At 48.7% G+C, this 15,303-nt stretch overlaps 2 protein-coding genes across 2 annotated transcripts in view; one reads left to right on the top strand and one right to left on the bottom strand.

The window, feature by feature from the left end:
* The first annotated feature begins 1,731 nt into the window (after positions 1 to 1,731).
* PEBP1 (phosphatidylethanolamine binding protein 1) lies at positions 1,732 to 6,753 on the top strand. Its single transcript, XM_044989728.1, has 4 exons — positions 1,732 to 1,909; positions 3,119 to 3,228; positions 3,823 to 3,923; positions 5,506 to 6,753. Exons 1-4 carry the CDS (start codon positions 1,781 to 1,783, stop codon positions 5,721 to 5,723), a joined length of 558 nt encoding a protein of 185 aa, XP_044845663.1. The 5' UTR covers positions 1,732 to 1,780; the 3' UTR covers positions 5,724 to 6,753.
* A 3,380-nt stretch (positions 6,754 to 10,133) lies between these two features.
* TAOK3 (TAO kinase 3) overlaps positions 10,134 to 15,303 on the bottom strand; it is a 146,101-nt gene continuing 140,931 nt past the window's right edge. The window contains exons 19-21 of the mRNA XM_044989727.1: positions 14,718 to 14,930; positions 13,337 to 13,519; positions 10,134 to 11,599 (exon numbers count right to left, since the gene is read on the bottom strand). Of these exons, the coding sequence (XP_044845662.1) occupies positions 11,438 to 11,599; positions 13,337 to 13,519; positions 14,718 to 14,930 (558 nt within the window). The 3' untranslated portion in view covers positions 10,134 to 11,437. The remainder of the gene's footprint in view (positions 11,600 to 13,336; positions 13,520 to 14,717; positions 14,931 to 15,303) is intronic.

Raw genomic sequence — 15,303 nt, 5'->3', positions numbered from 1 at the left:
CTCACGCCACCCCATATAAGGGCGGAATTATTATCCTCATGTTACTGATAGGGAAATTTTGAGGCACACAGAAGTTGAGCCAGTAGTAGAGTGAGGAAGAGAACCCAGGAGTCCTGACGACCTGCCCCATATATACGCTGCACAATCCTAATACCACCCTAATAGATTCTCAACCCAGGCTGCAAACCGTGGTCAGGGTTTGCAACCACCCTGCCCTTCCCAACATTGCTAACCGGGAGGGGGATGCCAGCTAGACTAGAGAGCTCCCAGTGTAGAAAGGGAGGAGAACCAGTCCCCTAACATACTGTATTTTGGTAGGCACATGATTCTGGCGATGCAATTAGTTTTTCTTCTATACAGTATGGTTTAAGTGCAACATTTACTGCAAAGGTGTCAAATGAATAGTGTTCAGGGAAGCGTCTCAAAAGGTCTAGCTACCTAAACACCTTTTACAACAGTAACATGGCCTTAAGTCATTAGTATTACTTGGATGATTAGCCAGGTTAAAGCAGTGAGGAAATTAATCTTTCACCTCAGGCAACCTCTGTGCAACTGCAGATTCCAATCATGGCTGTAACTGTCAGCAGGAAGTGTACCCTGGGGCACCCATAGTTCATGAGACGTGATGCCGGGCTGTGTTGCTTCCCAGGCCATGGGGTGGGGTATTTGGTCAGACCCTAGTAGAGTTTTCTGTTTTAAGGACTTTAGTTAAAAAAAAAAAAAACAAAGCTGAGCTCCACTCACCACTGCCCAACAGTCACTTCATCGCAAGGGCCCACTTGCGGCAGCTTAGCAAGACACTCCTTTCCCCACACTGGGCTGAAGAATTAAAGTTTTCGTTTAAAAGAAGGAAGTTTATAGTCCTTGGGGTTGCAAAGAAAATGTTAAAAATCTTTTCTCTGTCCTGTGACTGCACAGAACTCAGGGAGTGTAATACATCCTGGTTGGCGCTTCACAAATGCTCCAGCGCAGCCTTGCAAAATGCTACTCGCTGCTCCCCTGGAGTGTGGAAATTCTAAGGGCCCACTTCAGAGCTGCCCCGGGGCAGGGCTGTAAAACAGGTGGATCGTCCTTGGGGTGTTGCTCCAGCATAGGGGAAAGTCCCTGGCAGGCTGAGTCAGTCCAGCCAGCTCTATCTCCCCTCCTACTACAGGGAACCATGGGGAGGGGAAGGGCTGGGAACCAGGGGGCAGTTCCACATCGTGGCTATTCCTAGCTGCTGCAATGGTCCCTTTGAGCTACCAGCAGCCGGTGCAAGTTAGAGCAACCCTCAGGGCTCTACGCTGGGAGCAGACAGGTTCCCTGTGGCCCCAAGACACAGGACGGTGCAGGGTGTGTGTGTGTGTGGGGGGGCTCACGCCTATGCATTTACATTGTAACTCAGGGGGCATTTTGTGCAGCACCCAGGACAAGGGGCTGGGGTGTGTGTGTGTGTCATTGCAACAGGAGCGACGCTGGCCTCCTTGATCAGGCGGGCGGGAGGGGCTGGGCCCGGCCAGGCTGCACCGAACAGCCCAGAACCCCGCGATCCGGGGAGCTTGCTCGGCTCCGCTCCGCCCCCTGCCCTGCAACGCGAGACGTCCCGCGCCGCGGGAGCGATTGGAGCCGGGCCCCGCCCCCTGCCCACCGAGGCCAATGGGAGCGGAGGGCGGAGCCGGGCCCCGCCCCCTCTGCCCACCGAGGCCAATGGGAGCGGAGGGCGGAGCCGGGCCCCGCCGTCACTCCGGGCCCCGCTCTCGCGCCGCTGCAGCAGCAGCTGCCGCCGCCCGGGGTGCGCAGGATGGCGCTGGCGCTGTGGGACGGGCCGCTGAGCCTGGGCGAGGTGGAGCAGCGGCCGGCGCTGCCCCTGCGCGTGCGGTACGGGGCGGTGGAGCTGGGCGAGCTGGGCCAGGTGCTCACGCCCACGCAGGTAGGGCCCCGCCCCGAGCCCGGCCGCCCCCCGGGAGCCCGGCCCTGCAGAGGCGTCGGCTCGGCTCCGGGCAGCGGTGCAAGGCAGCCCCCGCCCCGGGCTGAGCAGAGAGCGGGGCCGGGCCGGGCCGGGCGGGAGGAGCCTGGGTCCGTGCTGCCCCCGCACCCCCGGGACGGGACAGCCCGGCTGGAGCTGGGGGCAGGGCGGAAAGGCGGGTGCTCGCGGAAGAGGCTCCTTGCAGGGGTGGGTGTGCGGGGATCAGGGGCGCTGGTGACGTTGCTGCGATGGCTGCAAAGACCCAGCCCTGTGGCATAGCAGGGACTTGACCCTGTTTGCTGCCCCGGCTAAGGGTGGGGTGGCTTTGGCTGTGGATACAGACCCAGGACTGAATGCGAGCTCCCAGGGAGTCCTGCTAGCTGAGAGCCGAACAGAAATGATCTGCTTGGCCTTAGGAACCCACCTGGGCGCCTCTGGCTTTAACTGAGAGTGGACTTGCCTCTGTGCTTCCTAACTCCATTGGTTTCAGTAGCGTTACTCATGGTGCACCAGCATGAGAGCAAAACTGAGGCCCGTTGTGCTCCAGGAAATAGAGCACTTAAGAGGACAGTGCTGTGGTGGTGGGTTGGAATCCTCCTTGGGTATATACCAACAGCAGTGCACATTGGGTATCCATTTCTCAGGCGGGTGGAAAATTCCACCATGCCAGGGAGTTTCTGCTGTCCAAGTACATGGTAAGGACTAGATGCATTCCATAACTGAGTCAGGGACTCCAACCTTGATCCTTTGTGGCATGCGTCTGCTAGTTATGCTTCACTGCGCCCGGATGAGGGAAACAGACATGCATCATTCTTAGCGTTTCTGTGTTTTGCAGTAAAGTTCTTGTTACTACTATGGAGGTGCAGTTTTTAGGTGCCAAACGCTGCAGTTTGTGTGGGTTGTTCTTATTCAAACACATTCTAAGTGGAGGAAAAAACCATTCAGCTCATTTAAGTTTATTAAAATCCTTCATTTTGAAGTGTAATCTACTAGCAGTCTCCCTTCTGGTGTAATGAAAACGGGTCTGGGTAATAACATGTGTGTGATGCGTCAATTGCATGCCCAATGTAACTGGCGGCTCACAGCACCTGGAGAGGGGGTGATGGATTTGCTACACGCATGACTCTTTGTCCCTTCTTGTTTAATGAATGGCATACAACTTAATCATCATAGGTTCAGAACCGCCCAACCAGCATTGAGTGGGATGGCTGCGATCCACAGAAACTCTACACCTTGGTTCTTACTGACCCAGATGCTCCAAGCAGGAAGGATCCAAAGTTCAGGTAACAGTGCGGGAGAATTTTGGAAGTGTCCCTCTCTTGTCTGCCATCAATGACAATAGCTTAACCGCTGAATATTAGTTGAACTTTCATGCTGCCTCGTTCAGCTGATGGTTGGTGCAGCAGAAATTGTCGAGAGGGGTGACGTGACTTGCTAGGGGCCTTGCAGTGAGCTTATAGCAAAGCCTGCAACAGAACCCAGAGCTCCTGCTCCTGACTGTTAGCCAGTAACCATCCTTCCCCACCCAGATATCCAGGGATGGGAAGCGTGCTCCTGACAATGAGTGCTCAGAGCAGTGCTGCTGCATGCTTTGTGGTGAGCGAGAAGCACCTACCTCTGCCCTGCTGGCTTCTTGGCTTCATCTGAACAGTTCTGGTCAATGAGATTCATGTGAAACTATATCCTTGTGTGTGTACATGACACAAACTTTGCAGGGACAGCAAGAGCCTGTGACATTCCACCAGGACAAGGAGTGAGTGGGGAAATTCTCTGCTTCTAATAGCCATCTTCCTGGCTCACCATTTAATTCACTTGGCAGGTCCAGTAATCTGTAAAGACTGTTATTGGTTCTAACTTGGGCATGTTCTTCCTCTTAGGGAATGGCATCACTTCTTGGTTGTCAACATGAAAGGAAGTGACATCAGCAGTGGGTGTGTCCTTTCTGATTACGTTGGTTCTGGGCCACCCAAAGGGACAGGTTAGTAAGTGGTAGCCCCCACATATCACTAAGTTCCTGCCTGGCCTAATGCAGGACTCCTTGCTACAGTGAATACTACGGTACTCAGACTCGACTGACGAATCCATGCTGTGAATGAGTAGATCATAATGTAGAGGAACCCAAGCAGGAGTGTGCAATGTATAGAGAGAAGGAAGTCACCATCTTGGTGGGCAAAGCTACCTGATAGAAACCAGGAGTCACATGTATACCTCCTGCACCGGGAGTGCAGAGCAAACTGCTGCCTAAGCAGCAATGTGGATAGCAGGGCCAAGCACTGTCCATCTGCTGCTAGTATATTTCCACCCTGGGGTATTGCCTGCATCAGGAGCTGGAGGGAATTTCACTGAATTGATATCTGGGTGGTTCCCAGATGAGAACTGAGTTCAAAGGTGACCCTGAAAGCTATTCAGGCATAGCTGGTGCATTTTGTTCATGTATTAAATCTTCTTTCCTGTAAGTAAAGAAGCTGTTTCAGTATTTGTTTACCTGGGAGATGATACCAGCTGCTGGACAAGTAGTAGTAAACGTAGTAGACAAGTTGAAGTTAGTGTTGTTTGTCTGGGAATCTGTTATGCTCTTACATCACTTAGAACAGGTGTTAGGCCCAGGAGACAAACAGTTCTGTATTTGGGAGTTGGTGCAGTCTGCATTAAAAACTGCTCCGCTACAGCTGAAGAACGATCTGCAGCATGTGTGTTCAGTATATGCCAGCATTTCAGCTCCAGCCCCTACAGATCTGTATTAGCCACTTCTTTCCTGTGCCCTCCTCAAACCTGGGGGGAAATATAGTGACAATTTCAGTTGTAAAGGGTCCTGGCAGATATTTACCTGCACAAAGGTGTGAGCTGGAACTGTCCATGCTCCTTATCTTTATAAACTGACAGCTGATGACCCCTCATTCTTGCAGGGTCACACATGGCCATGCTTGGCGATTCCCCTGAGTCAGTACCCTCTGTGGGAATTGTTTTCTTGCTCTTCTGGGTGCTGAACATGCTTTCTTACTAGACTTGCTTGGAGTGTGCCAGAAAAATACCAATTATTCTGCTGTTCCAGACCTAAAAGCTGTGCAAAACACATGCTTCTGCCTTCAGCCCCAGTCTAGTAAAGTGGACAATACTACTGGAAGTGATTAATAGGATAGTGCCAGTGAGTCCATTATTTCTCTCTGGTCCTTCCATTAAAACACTTGTTCCAAAAGGCCTCAAACTCATCCTTAACCCTTATGCAACAAGATGGCTAAAAAGCCAAACCATGGAACCAACAAAAGTTCCATCTGTCCTGTAAGATGTCTGCCCTAGAGCTCTTGTTTGTGTACAACACCTGGCACGCTTATCTAATGTCTACACCTGGTGCTGTCGGCACATTCCTTGTATATTTGACTCATGACAGCCTCCGCGGTGTAGGATACCAGAATGGTTGGTTTATACACAATAACAAGACTAATGTGTGGATCAGACCCTTACATATGGGGTGTGTATGATCACAAGCTTATGTACCATAGTGCTTTCCTTGAAAACAAATATTTTCTTTTTTTTCCTTCTCTCTCGCACCCAATCTGCAGGACTGCACCGGTACGTGTGGCTGGTCTATGAACAGCCGCAGCCACTGAACTGCAACGAACCCATCCTCACGAACCGATCTGGTGACAAACGTGGGAAGTTCCAAGTGGCCTCTTTCCGCAAGAAGTACAAGCTGGGAAACCCAGTGGCTGGCGCGTGCTATCAGGCGGAGTGGGATAGCTATGTGCCAAAACTCTACGAGCAGCTGTCTGGGAAGTAGGGGGGAGGGGCAGCCCTTAAGCCTCTTATCCTTGTTCCTGCATCCCCAAATCCCATCACCTAGAACAAAACCAGCTTTGAGTGAGATGTATCAGTCTTCTGGGAGACAAAGTAAGTGTTGGAGTAGAGCAATTTCTACCACTGTCCCTGCTGCACCTTTCCTCTCACCCAGCTCTATGCTGCCTCTGCAAACAATTACTGGGTGGAACCAGAGCCCCTTACCTAATATACTGCCATGACCCAAACCTGCTTCAGTATTAATGTAGCTTTTGCATGGGTGGGGGGTCCTGCCCAAGCACCAAGGCAGATTTCAGTTGCTAGTAGTAAGTGGGCCCTACCCAGACAAGGGTCAAGAGAAAATGTACCATTTATTATGCCCCCATTTCTGCAGAAACCATTGCTGCCTAAAGAGCACTAGTCCACTACCGAAATCTGCTAAGGTGAAATGCTTAGAGTGCTTACACCTCCTGGGCCATCTTGAAAAGCCTGTGTCTTGGAAGCCCTGGGGGTGGGAGAATATGGCTTCTGTTTCTCTTCCCTCGTGGTGAGAGAGAGCTGAGGTTCTTGCGTGTGTTCCCACCTGCCCTTGCAGTCTTACGTCAAACTTCACAATTAATCTGGAAGCAGAAAGATTTGACTTATGGTAGCAAATAAATTCTTAAAACGCCGAGCCTGCCTTTATGCAGACGTGCGGAGTAGTGGGGAAAGACAGAATTCACTAGTCACTAAACACTGATGCTACCGTAAGAGGGGGAATACTGCAGTAACTACCCAAGGACAGGCTTTCAGATGTTCCCTGGAGGTGGCAGTAGGTTGGAGCTGCTCTGTTCCACACCAGTGTGTTAGGCCACTGCTGTGCCCTTTAATTTGATTTAACTATATACTGGAATGGGGGGACAAAACGTGCCCCAGGAAGCTTCTGTTGAACCAGAAAATTAATTTAGCTTCTCTTGAAAACCCTTGTTTGTGCAAGTCAGTGTTGTGCACTATCTGCTGTTTGCTTTTAGTTCAATTAAAAGGACAGAATCACAGGCGGCCTTGAACTTGGTTTGTTTTCTGGAAAAAACCTCAGCCCCACTGGCTAACCACCTCCCTTTGGACTCACTCTAGGTGGCTTCAGGTCACCTTTGTTAAACTGCTCTGGGGGTGGGAGGGAGCTGAATCCGTGCTCTAGGAGAGGCGCTGGAGAAGAGTATCCTCGGTCTCCCTCCCATGTACATGGGAATGGGCTGGTGGGCAGGGTCCAGGGAGCACCTGAAGCTCAAGGGGAGCTGTGTGTTTGGGGGTAACAGAAAACATGCTTAAACCCAAGTGGCACTTCCTCTCTGCACCTGTGAAGTATGGTCTCTTCCTTACGGGGGGGGTGGGGGGGGTGAAGGTGCAGCCTCTTGTTTAAAATTGCTGCCTTTCAGTTAAACTAGTGTTTCAACCCCTCCACAGAGCTGTAAAGGGCTCGTTAAGTTCAAGCCAGCTGTGAAGGGGGGGGGGTCTTTGTGAGCCTGGCTGGTGTTACCGAAGGGTTTGTAGTGCTGTGACAGAACACGACCCAGGAAATGTTTTGTTGGGGGCAGGGGCAACCCCTTGTTGCTGACACAGCTGCTTGAGGGATAGCTCAGTGGTTTGAGCATTGGCCTGCTAAACCCAGGGTTGTGAGTTCAATCCTTGACGGGGCCATTTAGGGATCTGGGGCAAAAATTGGTCCTGTTAGTGAAGGCAGGGGGCTGGACTCAATGACCTTTCAAGGTCCCTTCCAGTTCTAGGAGATGGTATATCTCCAATTATTACCTAATTACCTTTATTAGCCACAAGTGTTTGCAAAGACTTTGCCTCTATCAGAAGTTACATCTTGTGAAGCTGTTCCTGTCCCTTAGCGTTTTAAGAGTAATGCAGGTTAAACTTCCTTGCAGGACAGGAACCTTAATGCCATCGCTCCTTTAGGCCGTGGGGGGTGTTGGAGAAACAGGCCTGCCCCAGGCACTGAAATACCACAGTCTGACAAATGCTGAGTGCAAAGGCGGGCAGGGCTGCAGATCAACAATCTGTAGCACAATTCCCCTTACCTAGAAACTTTGGAGACTGGCTCTAAGACCTTGCTGAGCAAGCACAGCATGAAGGGGAATTCAGCCTGTTTCTGCCCAGGCATTTTGAAGCAATATGTATATATCCAAGCAAGAGCTGGTGTTGCACTATTCACGTGCTTAACAGCATTATGGCTGTAGGAGCAACTTGTACACCTAAGCTTTGAAGGGTGACCCTATGCATCTTAGCACTAGCAGTAATGCACATGGCAACGGCTGGCGCTAAGTTTGTTCGGGGAGCAACAAAGGTTTTGCCACCCTCTGAAAAACATTTAACAAACACTAGGTGGCTAGAAAATGAAATATTTCTCTCAAGGTGTTTTTCTCCCTTGAATATTGCCTGCTACAGCAATGGCCACTAGCCAAAAAAAACTTCGTACAGCGGAGAGGAGGAACACACCACCACCAACTTTTCAGAAATGTCCTTTTCAGGCACAAGAATCTACCATTTTGCTGTAATTTCACAGCTCAAAAAGAGGGGGGAGGAGGGTTATACACTGAGAATTACATTTTTTGCTAAGAACCATCTTATTTTAGGCAAAGGTCAAATAAACACCCTTGTTCTCTGGATGGCAGCACCACCTTCATTTCTTTGAATCAGGACAGACAAAAGCCAGCCAGCTTGACTGTAGAGTATCATGGCACGTTATCACACGTGCCATCTGCTGGAAGGGAGGACTTACACATGCTGTCTGGGCTAACCTGGCAGACAGCAACAAAAGCAACTCAAGTCGGTGCTGCTGGGGTTGTTCCTTCCCAGCTTGGGTCTAGAACAAGCCACGGCCTTGGTTTTTCAGCCACCACATGCACAAGCAGGTGCTACTAAAGCACAGTGCGAGGATCCATCCAGCTCCAGCACCACCCGTCCTGCTCAAGCAATAGATTCTAATGCCCATTTGATGTCTTTCCCTGAAACAATACAAATCCCCAACCATTTGCAGAGGCTTCAGTTCACCCCCAGCCCGATTATACCAGAGGCCATTGCCAGCTTGCAAGAAAACACATTCATTTCTCAAGTGCTTTGATGCTGTTACAACAGCTGTGAAGCTTCTGAGCAGGGGCACATTCCAGGTAAACACACTTCCGGTCCAGGCTGGGAAGAAAGACACGTGTGAATCCAAAATTAAATGGTAAGTTTCCAGACAAAGCAGCTGTGTATACGCTTTGGCACTACCCCCATGAGCTTCATGGAAGTGGGGCTGTAAAAGCCACAATCAAAGGACCGTGTGGAAAAGTATGGGACCCATCAGCACTGTGTTACAATTTTACTTGTGAGCAGAGCTGTTCCACCAGTCTTTAATGGCATCTCCAACCATCCACGGGAGACAGAAATGTAAAGCACTTAAAAGTGACTTACTACTGGAAAACAAAATGCCTGTGTAAGCATTTGGGGCCAGATCCTCAGCTGATATTAATGAGCATGGCTCTACCAGGGATGCTCATTTACAGCAAATGAAGATCTCCACCTTTGAGTCTAACACAGGTGGATGATTTATTCCAGGGCTGCAAACTTCGTCTCTGCTAGAATTTTCTGTAGCATGCATTGCTATTTTTTCTCCCTCATTCATGAATGCAAGGGGTACCCGTGCAGATGGAAAGGGCTGTGGGAGTGAGTAGCAATAGTTTATATGTATATTACATTGCACTGTTGGTTGCAATATCAATAAGCATCTGTTCCATTTCAGGCCAAAACCTGAACGCCCAGGGAAAGTGAGTGAAGATAGGGTAGCAGAGTGGAGATACATGAGCAGGACAGGATTGAAGAGCAGTGAGTGGCTGCACCACACATTAATATTAGCTCTGTTTCCCCCAAGCTGGAACTAAAGAGGAAAAAGGGGGAAAAGAATAGCAATACAATAGATGCTGGTAACTGCCATGGCATGGCCAAGAGGCGCTAGGGCAGGAGGATGCCGCCTAGGAAGGGAGGCTGGGCCATTCATCTACTGCATTGTAGATTCCAAAAAAACCACAGAGAACCACTATCTCAGTCCCTCAACTCCACCCTAAGGCAGCAGCAGGTTGAAGAATGATGGAGAAATCAGAGTCACCAATTCTTGTGGGGGAGGGGCAGCCATGTAAAGAAATGGTTGCTGGAAGCATATGGGTTCATATGATCAATGCCATGCAGAGAGAACTGCCCATCTCCCTGTATGCAGGAGAGTCTCGGCTGAGCATTTACCACCCGTTCCATCCGCATCACAAGCAGGGTCCTTAGAGAGACGTTACTCTGAGGCTTCAAATGCATCCAGTGGCTTGGAAGGGCGGCGTTAGGCCGACATTAAATCCCGCAGGCCTGGTTCTGCTCTCAGCTTGGAAGTAAAAGGAGGGGTGAGGCCGGGAGTGGATAACCACGCCCCGTGTGCGAGAGCTGCTTGTTCCACGACAATGAGACAGCAAGACATTGTGATGAACACTTTTATTTACAAATATAATTAAAAGCTCTGACAGTTATTCATGCTCTTCCTTGGAACCTGAAAAATGTTTTTTTTGTTGTTTTTGTCTTTTTAAAGTGCATGCAAAAGAAGGTAAAGCCTTTTTTTTTACCGCTTTTTATTGTAAGAAAATACACAGTTTGAAAGTGTGAAGAATGCAGTATTTATGACCGAGATTCTGGGGACGGAGGTGGGTTTGGGGGGAGGGACAACAAAGGAAAATAAAGAGATCAGGATGATCTGACCGAGAGACAGTGCTGAACTCCAAATACGGAACTGGAAAGTCGGGGGGCGGGGCGGGGGATGGGGAGAGGAAAGGAGTAAAAAAATTCTGATCAGAGAAACAGTTAAAATACAATATGAAAATAAGTAAAAGCTCTCCTTAAATTCCTTCTATACACAAAATACACGATTTGACAAAGCCCAATTTGTGCTACTGGGAACCTGTGGGCCCATTTAAGTGTATTCACATTCTCTGCGACAGCAGAAAATGATTATGATACAATCAAGAATATGCCGAAGGCTGAGGTCAAACCCCAACCTCGCCCAGCATGGTTCTTTTAAAAATCACGAGATCTCTTCACCCCGCCCCCTGCCCTCCCCTGCCCCCCAAAAAGTAATAATGTCACCACTGATATGTACATCACGATTAAGATTTTTTTTCTGTAAAATGTATCAAATTTCTCAATCTTTAATAAATTTTTTATTTTTTTATTCCTGATGAATAAATACCAAAAAAAAAATAAAAATAAAAATAAAATTATGCAGCAGCTAGTTAAGGTAAGGCTGCGGATTTCGTCTCTCTCCCCCTGGGTTTTCATATATAGGGTTGGGTTTTTTTTTTTTTTGCTTGTACTTTCATTGATTGGTGGTAAAATGAGTGATTGCTCAAAAGCAACAGACATCCACTTTTGTTTGATTCGTTAAAACTGTCTCCAAAGCTTTCACTGAAACATTTGTCATCATTGCACAGAGACACCAATACTGTGACGTACTACGAAAAGAGACCGCCAGGAGCTCTCCAGCACTGGCACTTGACGCAGGGGAAGGGACCCTGACGGAGTAAGAACGTACAGGCACTAGTCCGACACAATGTCAGTAAGAGACAGAAAGAGAGAGAGCACGCCCGTTAACATGGGGAATGTTGGTTTTTCGTAATTTTTTGTTTTGTTTGCTTTTTTGAAAATGGCAAAAGAAATTTAATCTCATCTATAGTCCTCCTTGGGATAATCTAATGTGACCGAATTCCCAAAGCCCAGTCGCAGACTCTCCATGTCAAACGTTTCAATCTCTCGCTCTTGCCTTTCCAACAGAAACTTTATCCTCTCGCTGCGTTCCTTCTGGAGGGCAGCCAGCTCCTCTTCAATCTGAAACAAGCACAGTCAGCAACCTCTTTAGCCAGCACCTCAAAGCACAGCAAGCTCCGGGGAACAGTTTTACTAGCTGCCTGATGTCCATCACTCTAGGGCAGTGGTTCTCAAACTTTAACAACCAGTGAACTCCTTTCACTACAATGTCAAGTCTCGCGAACCCCCTCCTAAAAATGAGTATTTCCAAGGATTTTCTCCTTTACCTGAGTATAAATTATAGAAGCAGTGATCTTGGAAATGTAAATTTTGTTTTTATGACATGCTTATTACACACTATTATTAATTACTATTTATCATTACAGTATTTTTATTACATTATGAAAATGGCAACACTCTTCCAAGATCTCACTTTCATAGCTTGTATCACTTTGAATAAGCCTGTTATAAGACAAGGCTCTTATGTTTCATCAAGGAGTATCAGATATGAAACAGCAGGAAGGGATTTAAGCAGCCAACTCAAAGAGTTCCTCCTACACAAGCATTCAGGTCTCGAGCAGTCCAGGCAAGCAACGCACATTACAACAAAGCTTAAACTTGTTCTTCATAATAATTTAAAAAACAATACTAGCTGCCTATTTAATTTAAAAAAACAGCAAAAAATATCCACCTCCCTTTCTTATAAGGAGTCTTGAAGTTTAAATCTCCTTAGTGTGATAGAATCATAGGATATCAGGGTTGGAAGGGACCTCAGGAGGTCATCTAGTCCAACCCCCTGCTCAAGGCAGGACCAATCCCCAGGCAGATTTTTACCCCAGTTCCCTAAATGGCCCCCTCAAGGATTGAACTCACAACCCTGGGTTTAGCAGGCCAAGGCTCAAACCACTGAGCTATTCCTTCCCCTGCTTGCTTTGATCTGCTTAGCTCTTGGAAGTCCAGGGGCTCTGGGCTGCTGTCCCTGGGCTGCCCGCAGTCCCTAGGGGCAGCTGTCTGCCATTAGGGAATTGTTTCCTGAGAACCCCCTGTAACATTTTGTGAACCCCCAGGGGTTCACAAACCCCAGTTGGGGAACCTCTGCTCTAGGGTGACTCCCCTGCTGGCTGATTTAGGAGCAGCATCTGTTCTCCCATATAGAAGTGGGAAGCTGTGATGTGCAAGATGGAAAGGGGGCTTAAGGACAGGAGAACTGCTAGGGACCCTCCTGGTCCTACACCTTGGATGGCTTTGGCTTCTCTGGAGGCAGACGTACCCCCACTATTAGAACAGACAATCCAACTGTTGCCTGGGGACCACCTCACCAGAGCAGCCCAAGGCCTAGTTAGAGAGTTTGGGATCCTGGTTCCAGCACTAACCAGTGCCAGATACTTAAAGCACTTAAATGCACCTCGCCGTTTAATATGACCATGCAGGGTAGTTTTTCTTCCTGACTGCAGCTGGTGTTCAGCCCTGAAGCATGAGGGCTGATTAACCCCAGACAGTAAAATTACAAGGGCTAACTGCAGATGCTATCCTTACCCATGTAAATGAGTGATTCTCTAAGAAATCTTACTAGATTATGTGCCTCAACAAATAGGCAGGGTGTTCCACAGGTGAACTACATATGCAGACAAAGCATTTCTTTTGATCCATTTTGAAATTATTTGTCCAAATTTCCTTCAGCACATCCATTCTATTTAAACCTTCAGATCCTGGCACTGATTTAACTAGTAACAAGGACAGCTCAGACATTGCTAGCTCCAAGGAGCGATTCACAATGGAGTGATTCAGATGTTGCCTGGCAGCATGTCCGAAACGTACCTTTTGTTCAAGATGGGCCCTGCGCAGAGACACCCTCTGCTCCAGCTTCTGGAGCTCTCGTTCATGCTGTGCTTCCGTCTGCATCTTGATTTTGCTCTGGTATGCGTTCAACAGCTCCATCTCCTGCTGGAGCTGCAGCCTCAGGGCTTGGCATTCTGCTTCTTGAGCCTCATCCAGCCGTAGCTGCAAGATCGTTCAAAAACAAAATGTCAATTCAACCAGTTACTTCCCTGCTTTGGGGCTGGGGGGAACATACTGCTCCTTGCCTACACTCACTGATGAGTTTACACCTAAACACGACCCAAATCCCAGCATCAACGGTGCTGATGGCTGGCGGCAAGTGGCGTCTGCATTAGAAATGTCTGTCTTTCCAGCGGCCCGTGGGAGCAGCCATCGGACTGGAGGTCCCAGTTATAGAGACACCCCTGGATTTGTGGGGTTGGGCTGTGTAATGGAACCGATCTGCTTGCTCGTTGATAGAGCCGTGGTGTGGAAAGCATTACTTTAAAACCCACTGTTGAGATAGCAGCACTGCATTTTATTATTCACATTCGGTAACTCAGGACAGTTACTTGCTGCAAGAGGTTTGCAGTGTCTGCCTCAAACACCCCACTCAACATACAGGTTCTGATCATGCTGACAGATGGTAAGTGACTTCTACCGACTCAGTGAGGCAGGTGGCTAAGTACCACACTGCATGTACCATTTACATCCAGTGTGGTACTTAGCCACCTGCCTCACTGAGTGTCTCTCTGGGCACTGATGACTTGGATGTGGGCTGAGCAGCTTGGAGGGAGGAACCCTAGCCACATCCATGTCTTGGGAGAAGGCTTTTGTATTCTTCGTTAAAGGCAAATCCCAGGAAAAGGGTGAACTTGACCTTCACACACTGTGTACATTGCTGAGCAATTTGGGTAAGGTGCCTGCTCTTTAACTGTAAACCTAGTATCTGGGCAGCAGAGTGGTGAGGGCAAAGACCACCAGGCAGGAGACATCTGGGGAATCAGAGATCAGAAGCAAAACTCATTTAAGAGTCTTTATTTGCTACTCAATTGACAACAATCCTCACTCTATAAACTACCCACAATTCAGCATGCCTGGAAGACGGAACAGGAAGGGCCCATGACTAGAAAAGCAAGGGCCCTTCATGTCAAGCAGGAGGTGCATTGGCAAAGCTATGTGGGGACCAACAGGTCATGCAGCTTAGGAGTGAGGTGCACTGGCAGAGATGGAAGGAGAAGCTGTCACAGAAGCTGCTCACATTATACCTGGCTCTATCCCCTGCACTACACTAATATTCATGCCCACGATTCACCGTGGGCATGAATCCTGGCGTATCCCATTCACCAAGAGGATCTGAAGCTCTGGACTTTGCACTTACGGCTTGTGAAGCCATCATCTCATTGATGCTCTGCTCATACTGCTCTGCCAGGATGGCGAGCTTCCTTGTCTGCTCATCTTTCAGACTCTTCAGGATCGTTTTGTGCTCGCTCTTTGGAGTAACTTCCAGCTGGTGATTCTTGAGCGCCTTATACTGCTTCGTCTGCACTTTGCACGTGTCCTGGAACTGCTTCTTGATCTGCATTTCCATGGCCTGCAGAAACATGGGAGCACATGAGGACAAAGTGAGGGTTTTGGGTACTGAGAGGGCTGGCAGGCAGGGCTATGGTACATCCAAAACAAATATACAGGAGAGTGCCAGCTAGTTATCACCTTATACCCGCTGTCTGACTTGGGTGACTAGCTGATCCACTAATACAAGCAGTGCTCTCTTTCTGAGGGAGAAGAGGCTTCTGACTTAGGCCTCTATTCAGACAATCATGTAAGCACATTATCAACTTTAAGTTGCATGGAAGATAACGGAAATTAAGTGTGTGCTTAAGTGTTTGGCTGAATAAGGGCTTTAACCAGTAGCATCCACTTGAGGCCAGTCAACCCCGAGCAGGGGTGGGCAAACTTTTTGGGCC

This window comes from Mauremys mutica, chromosome 16 (assembly GCF_020497125.1).
Source record: "Mauremys mutica isolate MM-2020 ecotype Southern chromosome 16, ASM2049712v1, whole genome shotgun sequence".
Classification (NCBI taxonomy): domain Eukaryota; kingdom Metazoa; phylum Chordata; order Testudines; family Geoemydidae; genus Mauremys; species Mauremys mutica.
Note: the sequence above shows the minus strand (reverse complement) of the source record. Positions and strands in the feature narration are given on the sequence as shown.